At 32.4% G+C, this 23,503-nt stretch overlaps 3 protein-coding genes and 2 long non-coding RNA genes across 14 annotated transcripts in view; 1 reads left to right on the top strand and 4 right to left on the bottom strand.

The window, feature by feature from the left end:
• The window catches only part of Uch-L5 (ubiquitin carboxy-terminal hydrolase L5), a 294,886-nt gene that overhangs the window by 184,123 nt on the left and 87,260 nt on the right, over window positions 1–23,503 (bottom strand). The window lies entirely within an intron of this gene.
• On the top strand, window positions 417–11,775 carry LOC145316179 (uncharacterized). 8 transcript variants are annotated; one of them, XM_080156527.1, is made up of 9 exons: window positions 417–1,250; window positions 2,661–2,714; window positions 2,937–3,473; window positions 4,025–4,515; window positions 5,365–5,510; window positions 5,925–6,017; window positions 6,701–6,811; window positions 9,004–9,127; window positions 10,298–11,775. In XM_080156527.1, exons 1-9 carry the CDS (start codon window positions 1,169–1,171, stop codon window positions 10,370–10,372), a joined length of 1,713 nt encoding a protein of 570 aa, XP_080012653.1. In that variant the 5' UTR covers window positions 417–1,168; the 3' UTR covers window positions 10,373–11,775. The 8 variants fall into 8 exon arrangements, 5 of the variants coding, with proteins under 5 accessions (XP_080012653.1, XP_080012652.1, XP_080012650.1 ...); XM_080156526.1 differs by having other exon boundaries at window positions 2,661–3,473; XR_013878331.1 differs by having other exon boundaries at window positions 427–3,473; window positions 10,298–10,552; window positions 11,692–11,775.
• Window positions 13,776–14,834, bottom strand: LOC145318235 (uncharacterized). The gene is made up of 3 exons (XR_013879263.1): window positions 14,718–14,834; window positions 14,418–14,490; window positions 13,776–13,927 (listed from the first exon to the last, which is right to left on the bottom strand). It is a non-coding gene; the product is annotated as an uncharacterized LOC145318235 (long non-coding RNA).
• On the bottom strand, window positions 17,195–18,885 carry LOC145318233 (uncharacterized). The gene is made up of 3 exons (XR_013879262.1): window positions 18,786–18,885; window positions 17,765–17,880; window positions 17,195–17,463 (listed from the first exon to the last, which is right to left on the bottom strand). It is a non-coding gene; the product is annotated as an uncharacterized LOC145318233 (long non-coding RNA).
• On the bottom strand, window positions 19,731–22,264 carry LOC145318232 (uncharacterized). Its single transcript, XM_080159565.1, has 4 exons — window positions 22,218–22,264; window positions 20,819–20,908; window positions 20,380–20,502; window positions 19,731–19,929 (listed from the first exon to the last, which is right to left on the bottom strand). Exons 1-4 carry the CDS (start codon window positions 22,257–22,259, stop codon window positions 19,747–19,749), a joined length of 438 nt encoding a protein of 145 aa, XP_080015691.1. The 5' UTR covers window positions 22,260–22,264; the 3' UTR covers window positions 19,731–19,746.

Genomic DNA, 23,503 nt, shown 5'->3' with positions numbered 1-23,503 from the left:
CAAACCAAAATACATTTACCACTTTTATTTCCAGACATTTTCCCCCACAAAAATAAATTTTTAATAATTACTTTATTACATCCTTTATTCGTTTCTTCAATTCTGTAATTAAAACATAATTAAAATAAACTTAATATAAGTTAGGAAGCACTAAAAATTCAAGGAAAATTTAAAAAAAAAATAATGGAAATCTTGTGAAGAGAAATTTTGATAATGACTCAAGTGATACGTCAGCTGATCATACATAAATACAGGTTATCAACTTATGCCTAAAAAATATTTTATTTTTTCTTCTTCTAGAACCTAACATATTAAATCTTTAAAACACGTAAAACGAATGAAAATCTGTATAATTATAAATTCTTATTCCGTAATATTTTTAAAAAGTTTGGGAACCCTGTTTTCAAAGCACAAGATGCCGCTGATTTTTTCAATGATTTGTTTTTTATTCGTCGACGTATAATATTTTTTACAAATATGAAATATTCTTTATTTTATTTGTATATTGTCATGTCACTTGTATTTATTTTGATTTATGAAGGCATGCAGAATAGACTTGCAAATCTAAGAAGTTTTTCAATTGAAGTATGTAAATTTAATGTTTTTCTTAATATAATTGTCAAATACTATTATTTACCCTAGAGTTTTATTAGCATATTATTAGGTATGTTTAAGATATGCAGGCTTTTATTCTGACAAAAGAACACTAATTTCACTCGTTATGTACTATAAATCAACATTATTTTTTTTATGTTAAGACTTGCCTGCAATTGTCACTTTATCATTTGATTAAGTTAAAAAAGGGTATCTTGTATATCAAGCAGAAAACTCCTAATATGTAATATTTTATGATTCTTTATATTTTGTCACTTATTTGGCGCGCAATAAAGGTAATTTATCTGACAATTATTAGCTTGAATGCTCTTCCTAAACATATAATTTTACTTTTATTCTTTTCAGTCCTAAACTCAATAGCTCGGAAAAACTTTATCTTTGCTGCTCAGCTCTGTACCTCTAAAACCTCTATGCTTTATTTTTAGTTATCACTTTTAGTCTAAAAATTGCAGCATTTAGTCTAAAATTAAAATTTTCGTTTAAAAAAAATATGTACGATTATTGTAACTGTTTTGGCTAATGTACAATTTTTGTGCTATAGTATACACAATTAATGAATGAGATATGTTTCAGACCATTATCTATACTGACTGAGCGTAACCAGGAAAGAAAAATCTACTTTATCCAAAGTGCCGGTAAGAAAAATATTTGATCCCTTTTAAAAGTTTGTAAAAAACATTTTTAAAGAGGGAATGATAAAAATATGGAAACGCAAAGAGACGATACCCGGCCAGTCATTGAAGAACAGAATGTTCACGATTTGGAAGTTGAAGACGAAATAGAAAATGGCAGCAATGACGAGGCTCCACGAGAATATAATCAGGGTGAATACCATGCCATTGAAACCTCCAGAACAGATGACCTAAGATCAACTGTTGTACCTGCTAACAATGAGTTAAGAAGTCAAATTATACCTGATAAAATTTTTGGACTTGGAGATCTCATTTGGTGTCGGTCAGGTAACCATTGCTACTATCCTGCCGTTGTTGTCAACGATGTTAGTCTTAAGTTTTGTACGAAGATATTGATGTCGACTAATGGTGGTGGAGAGGGGGGTGCCACACGACAATACAATGTCCAGATGATTGAAGATAACAGACTGTCTTGGGTGGATGAAAACCACTGTCTTCCCTATTCAGGATTGGCTGACTATGAGCAGGTAGCAGTAGGAGATGCGGGAAATATGAAATTCTACAAGCCCAAGCCAGATAGGCTCTCCTCGTGGAAACGTTGTGTTATTAAAGCAGATGAACTTTTCACTCTAACCAAATCGGAGCGTGTAAAGATAATGGATATAGAGAGACACCCTGAAAAGGGTGGATTTATGGGAAGCCCATTAAAAAATAATTCAGAAATGAAAACCCTTTTCCCGTTGCCTGACCAAGGAGATAAAAATGAGAGAAAACAAAATATTGAGCAAACTAATTTATCTCCTATAAACACAACTTGTTCTGAAGCTGAAGAACAAATCGAAAATGAAAACCTACCTAACAATAAACAAACAGTACAAATAAAAGAAACAAGGAAAGAAGTGCCATATGATACTGAAGTGAAAACAAAATCATTAAAGCCTAGTTCAAATAGTCCCAAACCCAAAGACAAACCTGATACTCCTAAAAAACTTGACTTTGTTCCAGTATTTCACTCTAATGTAAAGTTTGACCGATCTTTCAAGATTAAAAAAGATGCAAAGAAAAAAGAAGAAGTACAAAATATAACAACTCCTAATGATGCAAACAATGACGATATTGATATGACGAAAATTAGTGAGGGGGATATATCAACTCAGGATACTTTGGTAGAAATTGCCAAAACTAAACAATCTGAATCAAGTGAATTGTCTTTGAACGATTCTAATGTTTCCCCCGTGAGAAAGGATAAAACAGAATCATATAGTCCTTGCGAAGGTGCCTTAGTTTGGGCTAAAATGAGGGGTTATCCTTACTGGCCGGGCATCGTCTCTCGCGATCCCAAAGACGGAGAATTTTTAAAAATTACTGAAACCCTAACTAAAACATCAAGGCGATACCATGTTTTATTTTTAGAGTACGGTAACGAGCGGGCCTGGATTGGAGCATCTTCACTCAAGGAATACAAAGGTATCAATACTTTTCTGGCAGATAAGGACAAAGCTACTAAGAAAGCCAAAGCAGATTATCAAGTAAATAAACGATTTCAAGCCAACTTTGACAAAGCAGTTGACTATGCCCAAGATCTGATTAATTTCAATGACGATGATCGCTTGGAAAGAGTTCTATTAAATTATGGCTGGGGTATGGTAGAAGAGAAAGACAATACAAAAAGTAATATGTCTGATTCAGTGGCTCAGGAGTTAGATTCATCTTTGGATTCTTCAAGCGACATGGTGGAATTGTCAGAAAGTGTTCCCAACGCAGAAGAAAATGAAAGCTTGGAGGCTAATAGTGATACTGTGCCAGCCAAAGGAAACAAACGTGATTTTACCAAGGTTGAAAAAAATGATTCCGACACTGTTACACCTACTGTGAATAAAAAAAGAAAGCAAAACAGTGATTTGAGTAAAGTATCTCAACAACAGACACAAGACAAAGAATCAGCAGCAATAAAGTCGCCTACTGATGATATCACCCCAGTAAAAGCTGATGACGCAGGAGATACACAAGACTTTCCATTAGTTGGTGATCTAGTTTGGGGCAGAATGCCGGGATTTCCTTTCTGGCCTGGATTTATCACAAGAAATCCAGAAAATGTTTTTAAACGTGAAAAGAATGGCAAGGTCTACTCCTACCATGTTCAATTTTTTGGCTGGAATGATGAGAGCGGATGGGTTTCAACTGTTTTGCCATTCAATGGACTAGAGGCATTTAAAGCTTTAGGAGGTAACATTTTATTTTCAGTAGTGCATCTATAATATAATATATTGTTGGGTATGTCCGCAAGTCTGAACATGATAAAAAAGAGCGATACTCGGCTGTTATTTTGTCTAAATTTTCATAAACCTAGCTAGGGGATATTTATAGTCGGTCAGAGTGCGTTTTTAGTATTTACTGTAACCTTTCATAGGTGTTGTATATTCTGCACAAGATTAATTTTTTCCCGGCTGCAAATATATTAATCACCCCCCCCCCCCCCCCCCCTATAATGTTCATCAAGGTTACTTTATACTGTTACTGTAAAAGCTAGCTCCCTCAGCAGCGTGTTTAGTCATATTGTGCTTGATTGAGTTGGCCCCAGTTGCTAAAAAAAAGTGGCTATTCTCCCATGGTAGCAGCTTAGTTGTGTTATATTTGCTTGTTTGATAATTGATCTTGGTAATTTGGGATTTGAAATTCTTATTTTGATATAAAACTATTTTAAGTCTTATCATTTATATAAAATATTATACTAGGTATTTTTTTTCATTTGAGTTTGATATTTTTTTGTATTGTAGCCAAGAAAAAATCAGACAAATCATACAAGCCTGCAAAATCTATGCAAAAGAAATGGGGTAATGCAGTGAACGAGGCAGAGGAGACAATGTCATTGACAAGACAGGAGAGAGTTGACAGCTACTTTGTCAGCTACGCCCACAAGTTAAATGCAACTACTGCGAAGAGCCCAGCTGTGTCTAAGAGCTCTCCTGCGCCAAAGAGTAAAACACCTGCTAAAAGTCCTGCTGTAGCAAAAACACCAACGGCAAAAAATACGCCTCAGAGCAAATCTAAACCGAAGACTCCGATATCTGCGAAAGGAATTAAAAGTGTGAGCAAAACTGCGAAAGAAACTAAAACTGTTACCCCAACGAAGCCTCCGCTTCCTGTGAAGAACTACCATGGTTCCAACAAAAGGATGGCTGTCCCTTCAGGTTGGATGTCAAGGTTGGTGACGCGAGATGGTAAAGAACAAGTTGTGTATATTTCCCCAGAAAATGTTGAATTTCCGGTGAGTTTATAACTTTTTTCACTTTCTTAGTCAATTACACTGGTCCCTAAAATTTTATAATAACGTTTTTTTATTCGTTGGCTTGAACTCTTTGGGACTTTCAATGAATTTTGATTGGTTGGTTTATTAAGTTGAGTTTCCAAACGTTTTAACCACTAATTGTAATCTTCTGAAGGGTCGATTTTATGCAATATTATTAGGGATGTATATCAATTTATCGGCAATTGTCTTATTCCACTAGATACCTGGGTGTAAAGTGCTGTCAATGCAATTGGATAAAAGTAGTAATATAACTAGTAAAATTCACATAAAATTTGGAATCATAAATTAGAAAATTAGGATTTATTGCAAATCACGGTAAAATGTTCCTAGTGGCTATATAAAAGTGTTTCGTCCTTCTCCATGACTACTTATGTCCGTACACTAAGAACAATGGCTACACACGCAAAAACATTATCTCTAAAAATCTATGAACCTCAAAGGCTGCTAGCGGTCAAAAGTGTACAGTTTTCTCGCAGCGCACATAATTGCTCGAAAAAGACTTTTTATTTAGGTTTTTTGTTTAGATAAGTAAGCCGTTTGGCAGCTAGCAGTTGAAAGTTTAAAGATTTTTTTGAAATAATCATTAACAAGAACATTTTACCATAAACTGCACTAGATCCGAATATTCTGAAGTAGCGTGTTGATATTGGCGTTTTCTGAGTAAAATTAATCGAACTCTAACTAAAATCTAGTTCTCTCACTAATGACTGAGGATATTTTAAATCATGCTAAATTGTATGACTAGATCAACAAGACAAAGTTCTTTTAATTTTAAACAAAAATGCTTTTATTCTTAAATTTGTTTAGAGTAAAGCTGCCATGTACCGCGAGATCTCATTGAAAAAAGACAAACTTGACGGAGTTATGTACCTGACAGACTCTAGTCTGCCTCCGGGTTGGAGGTGCCAGCAAATTAATTCTTCAGTTTACTTTTTCTCTCCTCTTGGTGAAAGGTATGTTTTTTTTGCATTTAATAATGTAACCGGGAAGGGGTTGGGGTGGGGGTAGGGGCTGAATTCATATTAAAAAGCAAAGGAACTCTGTTAAAAAATATTAAGGCACTTACATTACTGCAACGTTTGGTTTCTTCTACTTGGATTCATAACGTGTTACACTCTCCTCACCCAACATATAGAAAATATGTACGTACCTACCTTCCAAAGCTTTGATTATTATAAAATCGCATTTATTTACATTAAAGATACTCATTAAACCAACATTCTAATTAAGTTTAAAAATGATTAAAGTCATCAAATATGTATATAATCAGCTGGCGCTCTTTTTCCCTGCAAGCAATAGAACAATCAGATCAGATTCAAATTTAATTAGGTATCTATTTAATTTTTAGGCAATTATTTTGTTTGTAGGTTTGAAAACAGATTGGGAGTTGCCGAGAGGATGAAAACTGATCCCAAATATACTGCAAAGGACATACAGCGGGTTCTGGATGCTGAAAAAAGGTTTGAGTCATGTTTGATTTAGGGTGATAGACGACTTACTAGTTTAAAGGGGGGGGGGGGGGGGTTGCTTTGGAAACAATAGAGCTTGGTGGGTGATATTTCCAAAAGATTTTAGTAGCTTATCGCTTAGCACCCCCCACTCTTTATTTTCAAACTACTGTGTGCAGTGCATACCTAACTTTACAAACTTAAGTATGTTGAAATCCTATTTACTTCACTGCTAATCTGAAAAAGAAAATCTTAAGACCTGAACAACGGTTCTACAATTTTTCTCAACTTTGTCTTGAACTTTTTATAATTGTGGATTTCATCTGACTCGAGAAAACGTACAGTGTAGTACACATTTCATTCTTTAAACAAATTTTGAAGATTGGGATTACCCCACACAATGGATATATGATATACGTGGATATATTGACAGGGGAAACATTTTCGTCAATTTAGCATGCTTATATGGACCTCTTTTATTGGTCATTTCGTTCGTCCAGTAAGAGGGGAGGATATGGGGTAAAGGGTGTGTGGATGGCATGGGGGATATCGTTTTTTCAGCCATCTACGATAATAACTTTGTCAGAGTACATAAAAATTTGGTGCAACATCCAAGTAATAAAATATCGATTCCCTACAACCTCTCTCTCATCGAAAAATCTCAAATATCCCAAATTAATAAAACTTTTTTTCAGCCGTAAGCCAGCTCCCAAGAGTGTTTTGATAGCGCGTGGACAGTATCAACTGAAACAACAGGATGAATTTGATGATAACTGTATCTATCTCCCTGGTGGTCTCACTTACAGGTACAGGTATTCCCTTGTTTAATATAAATCGATATAGGATATACTTGGACACATTTGCAAGGGAAATGTTGTCGTCAATTTAACTTTCTAATATGGACCTCATTTAATGGTCAGTTTGTTCATCCAGTAGACGTTGAGGGGGTGGGGTAAAGGGGGTGGATGTATGGTATCGGTATTTTAGCCTACTACAAGTATCACTTTGAAAGTATATGAAAATGTGGTGTATCATACAGTATTAATATCTAATAACAGAGTTTGCTTATTAGGTATCACCTCAGTATGACAGGTGTTCTTCTTATTCTTTATCAAATCTTTATATGTGATTATCTATCTATCTAACTGATGATGATTTTCAAATTAATCCACAACCTTTTCTTAATTTAAAATTTATAATTTTCCATTGGCAGTAACAAATGAACATTATACCTAACAAATGAAACAATTATAGCTACCTAATTTTTTTAAGAAGTATTTTTTCAATATTTTAACATTTTAAGATTCGACAATAAATGTAGAGTATAGATGTATAAACAGATAGCTACAAACATTCCTTAAGCAAAGACCTAAAGCTCTGCAGAAGGTTGTTTATCGATAGAAATTTTGCTTTCTCACTTAGCTGCTAGAAAGCTCATATGCTGTCATTGGAATAAGGTTTGAAGAAATAATCAAAATCACCAACTTGTTGGTATAAGGATTTGGGGGACCTTTATTATAAATTAAAGTCATCTGCCCAATTGTACAAGAGTTAAACCAATTAAATCAAAAGATTTTAGTGTAAAACTATTTGTAAATAAGAGTATAAGAATAAGATATTGTTATCAACGACTAAAAAAATGTTTTGCCTAGTTTTTGTAGAAAATTTTGAGCATATTTATCATTTAAAATCAATGCTATCTTTTCAAAAGTGTTTCCATTAATTTGCTTGTGTTTTGTAAGCAAACCCTGTTTTATTATTATTTGTACTGTGTTATTTTATTTGAATATATATTTCAAAGATAGCTATTTTTTTAAAAAAATAAACTGAGATGAATGTCGGAATTTTCTTATTAAACATAATAATGTATATATAATTAGAATAGTAAGACCTTGAAAATAAGCGATAAATTATTAGATGATAATTATCAGTAAATTTAACAGAATTTAAACGTAATTATTACAAAGCTAGCTAAAAAAGTGTTGACAAAAAATAATAATCCTTTTATTTAAATACTATAGAACATTATAACAAGGATGATAAAATCAGGTGTAACAGCATTTAAAAAAATATGTCTTTCTAAAATTAATTGATTTAATGAAAAAATATAGCAATGTACAGATTTTTATGATTTTTAGAAATTGAAAATAATTACATTCATTTGGTTGCTGATGTAAAAAGAAGAGAAGGGCATGTATAGAGTCATAAAAGAGCTGCAATGATTTACATATATTTAATAGGATGTAAAATCATTTTATCAAAGTCAAATACAGATTAATTTTTATTTGCAAATTCATTGGAAAAAAATCCGGACTTACTGATAGACAAAGTGAATTATAGAGTAGCTTCTCTACTAAATAACATTTAAATAGACATGCGCAGAAGCTACGTAGGAGCTACGGACAGTTCTAATATTTCGGAAAGGGGAAAGGAAGAAAGTTATCTATCTATTACTGGGAAAAACATTTAAAAGCCCCCTCAAACGGAAAATATTTAAAAAACCAATTAAACCTATATTGATTTTAATTTGAACCTTAATATTGCTATTTTTAAAAATTGGCATTGATATCTACTTTCCGAAATGATTGTATTGTTAGCAGCTTGAAGTGAAAATATTTTACTGAAAGTCAAAATTTTTACAGTTTTTATAATTTTTTGACAATGCTAAAATTGATTTGTTTCCTTCATTAATTTTAAGATATATCCATTATTTATTAAGGAAAAACACAAATATATGTTAAATTTTATAGTTAGGGCATTGTTTCTAATAATGAAAAATCCTGTATAAAACTCGGCCGTTTTAGGGTCCAAGCTGTCAAATTTCTTGACCAATATGAATATGTTAGTAGGTCTTTGCCATAGTTCTATGTAGCCATATACCATCGACCCCTCTATACTCTAACTTTATTGATTCGACAAGCAACATTATCATAGCTAAACCTGTTGAGCTAAACCCCTTAATGAAAATCCCTTTTTTAACCTACCTATTTATTTTTAGGATTGGCGGTCCATTTGATGAATATCTTGATTGTGATAAGATATTTGGATCCTCCAACGACAGATTGATTGAGATAGCACAGCTGCCACAAATTTTCCTAGAACATCCAACAGTCAGAGTTGAGGTTGGTATTTAAAGTTGGGGTTTTACCAGAGGAATTACACTAGTACCCGAAGTTTTTTTTAACCACATTATCTTATTCTTTAGATCTATAACTTTGGGTAGGTACTTATATTGTATTTTAATTGGTTGGTTCCAAACTGGATTAGAACTGGTTTTTAGCCATACTAAAATAATCATGTATAGAATCGTATTACCTTGGGGCTAATCAGGGTTGTTGAATTGGGCACTTTTTTTGATATTGGGCGGCCCAATTGCCCAAAAGGGTTTTAGGCGGGTTTTGGGCGCCCAAAAGTGGTTTTGGGCACCCTTTTTGGGCAAATGTCGTAAAAAGCATTTAAAAAGGATATAAAATAGCCTAAAACCATACCTAGACTTATTATTAGAAATAAAATAGCCTAAAACCATCTCAGGACCTATAAAGGCTCCACTGGAAAGGAGAACCATATCGGTTCAGCGAAATCCTTCTCTAGATACAAAAAAGCTTACTTATTTATATAGTTAACTAGCGGCTACGGCCCTAGAGGCCTCTAGGGGCACTTGAGGAGGGGAGAGTCAAATTTGATAATTCAATTTTATTATTATATTAGATTTAAAAAAAAGTAAAAAAAAATTGGGGGGGGGGAGGAATATTTTTTTTTTTTGGGGGGGGGGTGCGTTTCCTCCCCCCCATTTTTATTTTTAGTTTAAAAATTTGTTTTAAAAAGTTTTTGGGGGAGTGCAATTTTTTTCTCTTAGGAGGGTGGTGGTACCCTCCCCCAAAATAGTTATAAACCTTCCCAGAACCTATGAGAAGCTACCTTGTTAAGGAGAACCCGATCGGTTCAGCGGTTAGCGAGATCCTTCGGTACAAACACACAGACACACAAACAAAAAGACACACATCCTGTTACTTTAGTATAAGGATATCACCCAAAAAATAGGCCCGTCCCCCCTCTTTTTTAACCCCCTCCCCTTTTTCTCTCCCCCTAAAAGGGGGGTGCCTAAAACTGCCAAAAAGTACCTTATATTGGGCGGCCCAAAAGCGCCCGCCCAAAACTGCCCGCCCAAAAGCGCCCGCCCAAAATGACAACCCTGGGGCTAATAAAACCTTTTAAAATCTTATAATTATTTAATTATCCACCGAATGCTGACTATAATACGATGCAATATATAACTGTTAAATTTTTTTCAGGATATGGGCAATGAGATGATAATATCAGACATGGTCACTGGAGAATTCATTGCAAAGAAGATTATTTACGATTAGAAATTATCTTTTTATCAAGCAATTATTTAAAGACACAAAATGCTTTGTTAAAATATGTTGAAAGTGTCATTTTGTAAAGTCAAAAATTTTACTTAATGTCTGATTAATTTTTTTTGTGCTAAAAGTAATTTTTAAGTGTGATATTCAATATTTTTTATTACGTAAACCTAATCAAGTGATGTAAGTTTTTTTGGTAGTATATGGATAAAAGAATATTTTGTCCATCATAAAAATTTTATTTGTTGAAATGAGCTTTTTCTTTGATCAATGGTTTTAATATCTGTAATACGATATTATACATAAACTTTTAGGTATGACTGAGAACCGGTTCTAATCCAGCCGATATTAATCGGTTTCTAAGCCAAACTGGAAAAGAATATCTAAATTCTGCACTAAATATAGTTAGAGGTGACGAAACGTATGATACCACTATACCTTTTCTAGTTATTGAAATTTCCACGGCTCGACAGCCGCGCCTCAGCCGCGTTTAAGCTTCAAATTTAAACCCTTTTAAATGCTATTGATTTTTTAAAAAGGTGGATTGCCAAGACTTCCAGCTGATTTTAAAATTTGCGTAGGTAAGGTTGATTTCCCTGAGGCTTACTGGCGGCTTACGCGCGGCTGCCGGCTGTCCAGGAAATTTAAGTCAATAATAGACGATCTATTTAAATATGAGAAGAAATGGTAATTGTGTTATAATTAGCTGTTAGGTATTTGCTTTTAAATTTTTAATTGCCATTTTCTATGTGTCTTTCCTTGTAAATGGAAGGTTGCACACACCCTACCTTAACCAAAAAAAGGATTAACAAAAAATTATCATGAAAACGATAACGCAGCGTTCAAATAGGACAAGTAAAATACATTGAAAATCTGTTAACTTTTTTTATTAACACAAGACAACTGTTGTGTAAGAATTACTTTGCATTTGCTTAATTTATAAAGTGTCTTTTTTATGATAAAATATTAAAAATCTTAACGGCATATCATTATCAATAATTTGCTACATTTATCAGTCAAATTTTTTTTATGTATTTTAGTTTGAAATAATTTCTTAATTGGTTGGTTTGGGTAAGTTTGGTCATTAGAGGGAACACCAACTAAAAATATTATTTTTGTAATTAAAATCTTCCAACGTTATGACAAAAATCTTCTTAAATAATCCTTCTTTTACGTTTTTTAATATTTTTTAAGGACTACTAAATTTGATTTTTGAGGTGCGGCTTTTTCATAGCCGATTTTCTGTTTTTTTTTGTTATGAACTTACGTGAAATCTTTTATCTTCGACCAAACTTACTTTGACTTACCTTAATTTTTCATAGTTATTGATGATATATCTTTTAATAAATTTTTGTGAGTTCTCCGTTTGATATTTGAAAATAAAGGAATAAAGAGTGTCAATAATATTTGGAATTACAATTCTTTTAGCCTTTTCGAAATGTTTTAGTCAAAAAAAAATTTTTATGTCTTCTCGACATTTGTATTGCCCTTAGGGCATGATGGTCACGAAAAAGTTTTACTGTGCGTTCGTTCGTTCGTTACACCCAGGGATGTAAAGGGATAAGACAGAGGCCAATAGATTGAGGTACATCTCCAATGATGACACAAAAAATTACCCCCTCTATAGATTAAAATTGGCAGTTAAACGTTGGAACACTCAACTTAATCAACCAATCAAAATTTACTGAATTTCCCTAAGTTGTTAAGCCAACAAATTAGGAAACGTTATTTCAAAACTTTGGAGACTAGTGTAATAAACAATCAATTGTCCCCTCTCTCTCTTTGGTTACACCCAAGAATATATACATGGTGTCCTGCGTTCGTTACACTCTAGAATACATAAACCCAGAACCACTTCATTATGCAATCTACATTTTCCTGGATATTTTGTCTACGGTAGTCCATAAGTGTACAGCTTTACAGTACATTGTTTCTATTTGCTAAAGCAAAACATATGATAAAAGAAAAAAATTCTTTTGAAAGTAAAATGCTTATATTTTAATCAAAATCTACATTTATGTATTTTTTACCGATCCACTTCATTATGCAAATCAAAAGAAAATCAATGGGAAAACGTTTGTTTTGCACTTTTCTCCACTTTTAAAAAATGATTCTGATAAAATAACAATTTTTTAAGGGATTTATGCATTAATTATAATGAAAAACAGTTTAAGGTAGATTTTAATGATTTTTCTAAATAAGAAATAATTGAAAAAAAGAAATTCAATCCCTATCACTTTAGAGGTCAGCTGCTGACCCCCAGTCTTATGGATGAAGCTAAATACATGTTAAAGATAAAAATTACCCTGAAAAGTATACAAAAATGTTTTTTGATGTGTTAAAAAAAATCCATTTTAAAATCTTGATTTTGAGGTTGATGGCCTTTAAGATGCTGTTACTGGTGGTGATGGTGAGCTAAATGTTATCTAAGTACATGACCATTATAACAACTTGTCTATTAACCTATGTACCATTTTTTGTAGTCATAGCAGCCTCCAGTAGAGCCTTTCGACATGAAATATAACCATTATCTAAAAACTACATTATTTACTTTATGAATTTTAGTAATTAAAATTGCAATTTTTTTCGTTTTTAATATTGCTTGGCTGGAGGCTGCTATGACTACAAAAATTGGACCATAGTTCAATATATAAGTTTTCATCATAGGCATGCAATTTGATAACATTTAGCTCACCATCACCACCAGTAACAGCATCTTAAAGGCCATCATCCTTAAAATCAAGATTTTAAAATGGAGTTTTTAAACACATCCAAAATCATTTTTATATACTTTTCAGGCTAATTTTTATTTTTAACATGTATTTAGCTTCATCCATAAGACTGGGGGTCGGCAGCTGTCCTTTATAGTGATAGGGATAGAATTTCTTTTTTGAAATTATTTCTTATTTAAAAAAATCATTAAAATCTACCTTAAACTGTTTTTTATTATAATTAATGCATAAATCCCTTAAAAAATTGTTATTTTATCAGAATTAATTTATAAAAGTGGAGAAAAGGGCAAAACAAACGTTTTCCCATTGATTTTCTTTTGATTTGCATAATGAAGTGGATCGGTAAAAAATACAAAAATACAGATTTTGATTGAAATATAAGCATTTTACTCTAAACAGAATTTTTTTCTTTTATCATACGTGTTGCTTTAACAAATAGAAACAATGTACTGCAAAGCTGTACACTTATGGACTACCGCGTAGACAAAATATCCAGGAAAATGTAGATTGCATAATGAAGTGGTTCTGGGTTTAGTTTGACAAAAAAAATATTTTTCTTTCATTTTGAGTTATGGCAGATTAAACTATAAGTCTGGCAAAGTAACATCGCTGAATCTTAATTTTTTTGAGGTCGAAATCTGTTGGTTTAGGAAAGTTTTACATACAAATGATAATTTTTCCTGGTTTTAAAATACTTTATTTTTCTAAACTACACATTCGTACATAATGTACAACAAAAAGCTCAATCTTATTCATCTTCTGAATAAGTGGTTCTGTTGCTTTGTAAATTTTTATGCTTCGGACAAGATCTTCGGCTCTGGCTCATCTAGAAATAAAAAAAAGATTTGTAATTTGGAACTAAACCTAGTATTTATCTTGTCTGTAGATTAAACAAAATCTTCATGGGGGTTAGGAAAAGATTTATTCAGATAGACATACAGAATAAAAATCTGTATAAATATCAGAGCTTAATTAAAATGGACTATTCATTTTTTTCTCACATCCCCTCCCCTTAATTTGGCTTTTTAAAATTAGAGCTTTATAAAATGGAGAAATTGTGTTTCCATGGGGCTTCCAAACATATTAATATCATCTGGATTAAAACCGGTTCTGGAAAATCAAGGTTAAAACCAGTTTAGTTAGCCCGGGCCTTCGGCCTGCCGTGGCTTTCAAAACGGGTTTAAAAATTAAATCTCATAAATTTTCTATTTAATATCCGCGGAAAGCTGACAACAATACGATGCGATAAATAACTGCTATAAAATGGAGAAATTGTGTTTCTTTACTAATCCAGGTAATTTTAATTTATATGTTACCTGTAATTTTGAGGCTTTTAAATTTAGTTCTTTGTGAGATCCATAATCACTCGAGGTTTCAGATGAACTGTACCTGTCATTAAAAGATTTATTATAGTTTATACACAGTCGAGAAAATCATGTAAACTTAAAAATCTACGAATCGATCTAGCACCTTAATTAATTGGCAAATCTTAATGAAGCTTGGTGGAAATATGAAGAATGTGAACTTATTTCATCTCTAAAATTTTCAGGCATCTATTTCAAACGGACAGACATACATTTCAAATTATACCTTCGCTAAATATTATGTTTAATTACCTGTTAAATAATAATAAAGTCTCTAGATCCTCAACTTTTAACTTTGTTTCCTAAAAACAAAATTTTTATTCATGTTAAATTTTTAACATATTTGCTTACATTTTTATTATTTTTTTTTCTATTATCGTTCTGGTTAGACTAGGAGTTGTACAATTCAAGTACAAATTGATAGATTATCCTTACATAAAACTAGCAGGAGGTCTGTGTGTGTCTTATCTGTCTGTACCGAAGGGTCTCGCCAACTGCTGAACCTATATCATTCTCCTTAACAATGTAGCTTCTCATTACTACCAAGATAAATCGCCCCTAGAAATATATGAGATCCCCACCTTGAAAAATTACCTTTTCTGTTTAAAACTGATATTGAAAATGGATAGAGGGTTGTGAAATTTCTCCGCCCCCCCCCCCAAAAAAAAAAAATTTTAGGGTCGTAGCCTCTAGTTTACTGATTAATAAACACCTCCCCCAATTTATAATTTTAGATAATTAAAATAGTAAAGCTTAAAAGGGATAGTTGCGTAAGTGTATTTAAAGATTTAAGGTACTTAGAGAAGTGAACTTTTATATGTCTTATAGAATAATATGTATATGTATAAGGCATTGGATAGATATGATTATGTGTTCTGTAAGGGTTAAAGAATTTTTAACATTGACCTGACCAAACTTTTTTTATTTGACAATAACTAAATAAGTTAAAGTGATTTGTCACATAAATTACATGAGAATGGTCTATTTTTTTCCTAATGTGTATACCCAAAACACCAGTATTAGAGAATAATTTGCCGCATATTGCACAAGAGTTATAAAAAATTTGAACAGGGGTTCCCCTTATGGCAAGTTACTTAAAACATAAAAAATAACGTCCGGTCTTTCATAGGACAGGTTTTCTATAGATACTTATTAAAAAATAAAGAAAACCCTCACATTATCTCAGTGGAAATACCAACTAACCATACAAAATACAACTCTTGTGAAATATGCAGCAAATCTAATACTGGTGTTTTAGGTATACATATTAGGAAAAAAATAGACTATTCTCGTGTAATTTATGTGGCAAATCACTTTAACTTTTTTAGATATTGTCAAATAAAAAAAGTTCAGTCAGGTCAATGTTAAAATTCTTTAACACATAATCTTATCTATCCAATGCCTAATATATTCAACTAAGACATATAAAAGTTCACTACTCTAAGTACTATACTATATATATCCATTGGTCCATTTATTGGTCATTCTTTGTTATGTGTATTTTGTTGTATTAAAAGTTTGAAGTTCTTTTAACTAGTAAATGCTATCTAAAGTTGTATTTTTGACAAAAAAGTTTTCGCCATATATAACATGTAATGAAGTTGAAAAAAAAAAATTGAAAAACTCATTTTTGGAGGAAAATCCCTGGTCAAATCTTAATTTTAATCAATAACTTTATATTATGCATTACTATGTTATTTAAAATAGAAAAAACTTACAGATCACTATTTTTTAAAATGCACTTCGTGCAACTATCCCTTTATCAAACTTCTATTTGCATAAACTTGTTATCGTTTTGTGTTTTGTGACTAAATCACTTTCAAGGGTTTAATTGCCCTTTATCAAAATAGCCTTTAAACTACCCAGAAATAATACTACAATCAGTATAGCCAATGCAATGGCCATAAACAATATCTTGGTAGACATACACACATACATTGCTTATGTATAAACATTAAGTACAAATAAAAACATTTTATCTTCAACTCGCCGTCCCTGTCAGGAATAAGGTGTAACCAACAAGCGAAATAAATCTAAAATAATATTTGGGGGGCAAATGGAGAGGTCGTTGCCCCCCAACGACAGCTGAAAAACACGTAGAGGTTTCGTGATTTTTCAAATTAATTTCGTTATTGGATAAACCTGTGTCCCTGTTATTTGTCTAATATTACACAGGCATTTAAAGGGATAAGACAATAGCCGATAAATCCCCAATGATAATACCTAAAATTACTCCCGTAGATAAGTATTAGAAGTTAAAACGTTTGAACATTCAACTTAATGAATCAACCAATTTTAATTCAATAGCCCAATGTCCCCTCCCTCCCAGAATATTACCAAACATAAATGATTACTCAGCTGTAATGAGAGCTAATATCTCGGGGGACTAGATTATATATACAAATTAAATAGAATCAGACGAATGTATCATCCAATACATGTAATACATATTATATAGTACAAAAATATGTTACGCATATTACTTCATCTAAAGGAATGGATAAATAAAAAAGTATTTAGATATTAAGAAAATATGGATATATTTTTGCTTTAGTCCTTTTGATTTCTGTTTGGAGAATAACCTTTCTGCACCTTTGAGAAGCTTCACTGTAAAAAAGAACCCTATCAGACTAGAGGTTATTGAGTTCTTAAGCTGTAGATAGACAGACCGACAATTCATTGCTTTTAAATAAGGATTTTGTCACCTTGAATTTAATAAATACCTTTGTATATGGATGTGGGGGAGGAACAAAAGGGGGAGGAGGGCCTCTGAAATCACCTCCCTGACCCCTGAAATCACTCCCCTGACCACACCCCCCACCAGAACTTTTCATCGGATGATAATTATCTTTGCAGGATCCACGGGCTAATGAGATCGGAGACTCGACAGCTGACTGGTTGCAATCTGTTAAACCGTTGTTGCAGGGATTCGAACTTTGGCCAGGATTAAATCTTCTGTTGTGATGTCGGTGGGTTGGAGGCATAGCCGACAGTGTATCTACATAATTGGGATATATTAAACGTTTAATACAGTAGATAGACAATCTATTTCATATACTTAAGATATCCATTGTCCATGTTTAAAGACTTATTAGGAGCGAAGCTTCTCCACAATTCACTTTGTCAGTCCCTCATTAACGCTATAGGGGAATTGCCATCTTATCTATTGTCCATGTATATCAACTTTTTAGTAACGAAGCTTCTTTGAGATTTACCCATTTAGATTTTAAAGTTTTTGTTTATCGTTGACCAGACTAGTGCAACATCCAAGTAATACAAGATCGAATAATAGTCTTTACCTGTGGAGAAAGAGCTGGAGGATGGAGAAAGTATTCTGGAGCCTGGGTGAGAACCAACACATTGATACGGGTGTTCTTTACAGGTGACAAACTCAACAGAATCAATGGATTGCTGCCTATAGAAAAACAATTGATATATGATATACGTGGTGGATATATTGACAGTGGAAAATTTGTCGTAAATTTAGCTTGATAATATGGACCTCATTTATTGGTCAGTTCGATAATCCAGTAGGAGAAGATGGAGGGTGTCGTTATTTTAGCCAGCTGCGAGTATTATTAGAGTACATCAAAATCAGGGGCAACATTCAAGTAATAATATAACGATTAGAAGTTTAATTCTACATTAATACATTTTATCAAGTCACAAGACTTGTTATTACACTTCTCCCAAAAGTTTTATCATAACGTTTTCTTATTCGTTGGGTCTAAAACATTGGGGACTTTTGTTGTATTTTGATTGGTTGCTTCATTAAGTTTTTACGTTTTTACTGTTAATTGTAATCTACAGAAAGGGTAATTTTAGTATCATCATTGAGGATGTACAATGTACATCAATTAATCGCTTGTCTTATCCCTTTAAATCCCTGGCTTCTCCCTAAGATTTCAAGATAATTGAGCAAAACCTTTTTTGATGAGTCATCAATAACTTAAATTACAGATTCTTCTAGAAGAAATGCCGAATCTGGCATTTTAAAATTATTTCGGACCATTGCTGTAGCACTTTTTTTTCGTGAAAATTCTCCTTTGAGTTTATTTACAAAACCATTTTTGCCTCTGACAGAAATGAATAAAAAGTAAAGCCCAACATCGTTTTAATTTGCAGAGCTCGAAAGCTGCGCGTCAGACGCGACTAAGCCTAAAATTTAAACCAGTTTGGATGGTTTGATCTTTGTAAGAAAGAGAAATTGCCATATTTGGGTCAGGTTTTAGACTTCCAGCTGATTTTAAAAGTTGTAATAGGTTGAATTCCCTGATGCTACAGGCGGCTGCCGAGCCCTGCTAATTTGTATGAACAAACCTGCTAATAGAAGGAGCATGACACTTTCGAGGAGGGGAGTTAGCCTCCGAACATTTTGATACAGGAATAGATGCCACTGAAGCGGATCCACATTTACCTCCAGAACAACCATCTAAATATTAGTTAAGTAGTAAGGTAGACGAATGAATCATTCTGTGTTATAGGAGAGGTATGTGTTTTATAATGCTTTTTGAAAAAAGGCATCTAGTTTTTACTTTTTCCACAATATCAAACAAATTTTCAATGCTTTCTCGTTATTTCTATGGCTTTGGGGACTTCCGAAATGATGGTATCCAAAATTTTTGAGTCGAAAAGTCATGTTTATACAGTGTGTTTTTTTTATGAGCACTTTTTTGAAAGCAATTTTACCCCACTTAAAGTTATCAGAATTTAATGATTAATGGCTTATTTTCTTCGTTTTTTAAGGGAAATTATGAAACAACAAAAAAAATTACAGTTTTTGTTGAAAAAGTACAGTAAAGTTGAAAATTAAAAACTTAGGTGTCAACATATAAAAATGGTTTTAGCGCATTTTTCTTTAAAAAATGGATTTTCTGTAGTCGACTTTGGGGGGCCATTACTCCCTCCCTGGTTGAGATATGACCTTCAAACTTTGATATGTTCTAGTACATGTCCCTAATAGTATCTGTATACATTTTTAGCTCTATATCTCAACTTTGAAGTGTTTAGCAGCCATTCTTGCAAAAGGTTGATTATTTGAGCATAAGAAAAATGCGCTAAAACCATTTTTAGATGTTGACACCTAAGTTTTTAATTTTCAACTTTACTGTACTTTTTCAACAAAAACTGTAATTTTTTTTGTTGTTTCATAATTTCCCTTAAAAAACGAAGAAAATAAGCCATTAATCATTAAATTCTGATAACTATAAGTGGGGTAAAATTGCTTTCAAAAAAGTGCTCATAAAAAAAAACACACTGTAGTAGCAAGGCTACTCTGCAATCATAAATGTCCTCCCGTCTGTCCTTTATCTACAGTCATTTTACAAATATTTCCACCTGCAATTTGTTCTTGTTGAATTTGATGTTGTGCAGGATATGATGTATGTTCAGAAAGGCTGGGTAATCTTAATAAATGGCGAGTACTCGGGCTCTCAGGAGGTGTTGGCATGTCTCCATCATTTTCCTAATAAAAAAAGGATGACAACATCCATAAAAACGAAGCTATGAAACAGTAGGACAAACAAACATCAACATTTTTAGAGAAATGAATATGCAGAAAATACATAATAATGTAAGTATAATCAAAATTGATAGTAAATTTGTTGCAAAACAGCTTAATTACAGGGTAATGTATTTAAAAAGGACATACTAATATTTTTAGGAGTTGTTTACAGAGATGCTTTGCTTATTCATTGTACTTTGCTGTTCTGGGGAATCAGTGTACTAATAATCATATTAAAAAGGATAATTTTATCACATAAAAATTGTTGTCAAAAAAGTTGAAATTGGCATTTTTTAAAATGGACTACGAACTTTCTAGTAACAACCACCAGACCAATTGGGTTCCGCTTTTCATGGAATCTTTTTACTTTGTCTCACATTTTTTTTTCAGCAAATGTTTAAATAAAATCACCTTGCTTATGCTGTCAGTAAGTTCGCTGACCCTTCGACTATGAGCTCTACGGTTGCTACTGTGAAGGGCTGTGGCTCGTCGGGACATGTTGCGCCGAAGTCTAAAGCTGCCGTCAGTTTCCAACTAAACACATACAAGTTACCTGAAATCTCATAACAAATATTCATATCACATTCTTATGTTGATTTACATCTTATGCATGAAACTATTTATACTCTAGGATTTGTCATATTTTGTAAGTGGGCATATTGACAGGAGAAAATCTATCGTCTATTTAGCTTACTAATATGAACCTCATTTAGTGGTCAGTTCGTTCATACATTAAGAGGGGGGCGGGTGGATCGGGGAATTGCTAGTTTAGCCAGCTACAAGTATCACATTATTAGAGTACATGATAATCTGGTGTAACATTCAAGTAATAATATATCCATTGAAATACCTCTATTTGATCAATTTCCTCGTCCAGATGATACTTGTTTCTGAAGGCATGATAGCAGATGGAACACAGAATGGGAAACAATATAACAACCTACAAAATTATCAGTAATAAAGTATAGCCAACAAGCGAATTAAATCTAAAATAGTATTTTGGGCCCAGTAAAAAGGTCATCAATTGCCCTAAACGACAGTCGAAAATAATTTATAGGTTTCGTGAATTTTTACAAAATAATTTCGTTGTTGGTATAAGCTACAAAATTATCAATTAAGCTTAAATATTTGGGACATGCACATGGTTGGGGGATTATGGAAGCTCTTTAAAGTGCCTGTAAAAAGTGTCGTCATATTACAAATGACCAATGACAGGCCAATACACAAACTAAATTACCAATGGCAGGCAAGTAAACATTTTTAATGACCAATGATAGGCCTGTATGGTGTTATTTTTTATAGGCACTATAAAAAAACGTCGGGATTAAGAATCAGGGGTTTAGCAGCCATGTGGCTTATTTTTGCAGCAGCTCAAAGCAAGCCAAATTTGCTTGGGCTTTGAGAATTTCTATGTAAAAGGTAACTATGCACGAAAGAAAGCAAGTGAATCTAAGCACCTTCCAGCAGTGAACCTGGGTATTTTATTGTTGAATATACTAGGTTTGTGCAGCGTAACATAGTTATATCGACTATAAAAAGTAGGTTTCACCATGGTTTTATATGAAAACATATTTGAAATGATCAGCATTTTTAAATTAAATATCATCAAATGTTTTGTTGAGTTCAAACTGTTGTTTCGACAAAAGTATATTGTATCGATAAAAATTGTATATTTTTTTTTCTTTGAACTCGACAAAACATTCGATTATATTGCACCAAAAATGCATATAATTTCAAAGTTTTTTATATAAAACTATGGTAAAAATTATTTTTATTAGTTGACATATATAAAACATATATGACTATATTAAACATAAATCTAGTATATTAACAAAATAAATACTCAGGTTCGCTGCTGGAAGGTGCTTAGATTCACTTGCTCTTGATCGTGCATAGTTCATTTGAGATATAGCCGGGCTAATTAATTTTTCAGCCGCAACCTTACAGCTGTGTAGCTCTAGTAAGAATCAGTTATGGAAATACTTTGAATTGTATTTCCAATTTATGCTATGATCATCAGATTAATTAATTTCTATTAAAGACGAATTTCAAAGTTTTACAATGAAAGGGACAAAGAAGCTTCTTAAAGTGCCTATAAAAAATTAGAATAATAGCCTATATCACGTCATTCGGGATACCTTGGCAAAAGTTTTAAAATTAATTCTCTTTTTTATAGGCGCTATAAAGAGATTTATAAAGAATTTAAATGAAAATCATTTTACTTAAGGGTTTTTTACAAGAGGACTTACTGTAGCAAGAAATCCAAAGACAAGCTTGAGTTCTGGGGGCATGTGCCATTCATACTAAAATAAAAACATTTAATCCTATTATACAAAGTAGTAAGGTTTTTTTGTCTGAAACTACTGAACCGATTGAGTTCTTTCATTTATGGAATCTTCTTATAGGTCCTTGGATAGTTTTCGGTTATTCAATCTTTATATCCAAGTTTAGTTTTAGGTTATTTACTTCTTTCGCTACTCCTTTGAATACAGATATCCTAGATGCTAGGAGCGAAGCTGATAGGTATATATTAAAGGACTAGGGTTTGACCAAACTGAATAGTTTGTGGAGCGCAGCTTATTTCAAGCATTCATCAGTGAATGATAGATATAACAAAGATGACAACATCCATAGAATTGAAGCTCTAAAATCACAAGGAAGGACAAACGATTAAAATATATCGTAGAGTGTCAGATCTTAACAAGCAAAACAATAAATTAAAAGTCTACACAAAATTATACATGAATTTGTTGCAAAATTGCAAAAATACAGGATACAGCACATTCTTTTATTTTTAGAATTTGATTATAGAGATGCCTCGTTTATACTATTGTACCTTGTTGTTCTAGGAATAATTATTACAAAAATGAGATAAATAAGATTATAATATCATTTAAAGTTTTTTTTGTCAAAAGTTAAAAACCCGCACGTTTTAAATAGACGTACGGTCTGTTTGGTAATGATTATTGAGTTCCTACGCTTCCTAAATCTTACCTAACTGTTATAGAAATCATCATGCAAAGATGGGAAATTAAATTGTGTTATTTTCCTAAAAAAAGTTTCATAGGAAGAAACAAAAAGATAAGAATGAAGGAAAAGTTTTTTACTAAGAAAAATAAATTTTCTTCTATAAAATTAAAATCTAAAATATTTAATTTACATAATTGATGAAAGTTATCAGACTTTGTTTCAAAGTAGAAATTATTTAAAGAATAAGGTACTTGATGACATATGATAATGGATATAGAATATACGTGGATATTTTGACAGGGTAAAAATTGTCGTCAATTTAGGTCGCTAATATGGAACTTATTTATTGGGCAGTTCGTTCATCCAGTAGTAGAGTAGGGGATATTGTAAAGGTGGATTGAGGGTATCGTTATTTCTGCCCGCTGCGAGTTTTACTATATTAGAGAACATAAATATCTGGTAAAATATCCAAGTAATAAAATATCCATTCATATGATAATATGACTTCGTCCGTAATGAGCAATGGAATGTATTTTAAAAATTTTCTAATAAAAGTTTTTGTTTA

The sequence above is a fragment of the Acartia tonsa genome, chromosome 4 (genome assembly GCF_053477335.1).
Source record: "Acartia tonsa isolate MP-2025a chromosome 4, ASM5347733v1, whole genome shotgun sequence".
Classification (NCBI taxonomy): domain Eukaryota; kingdom Metazoa; phylum Arthropoda; class Copepoda; order Calanoida; family Acartiidae; genus Acartia; species Acartia tonsa.
This window is presented reverse-complemented; position numbering and strand designations above follow the sequence as displayed.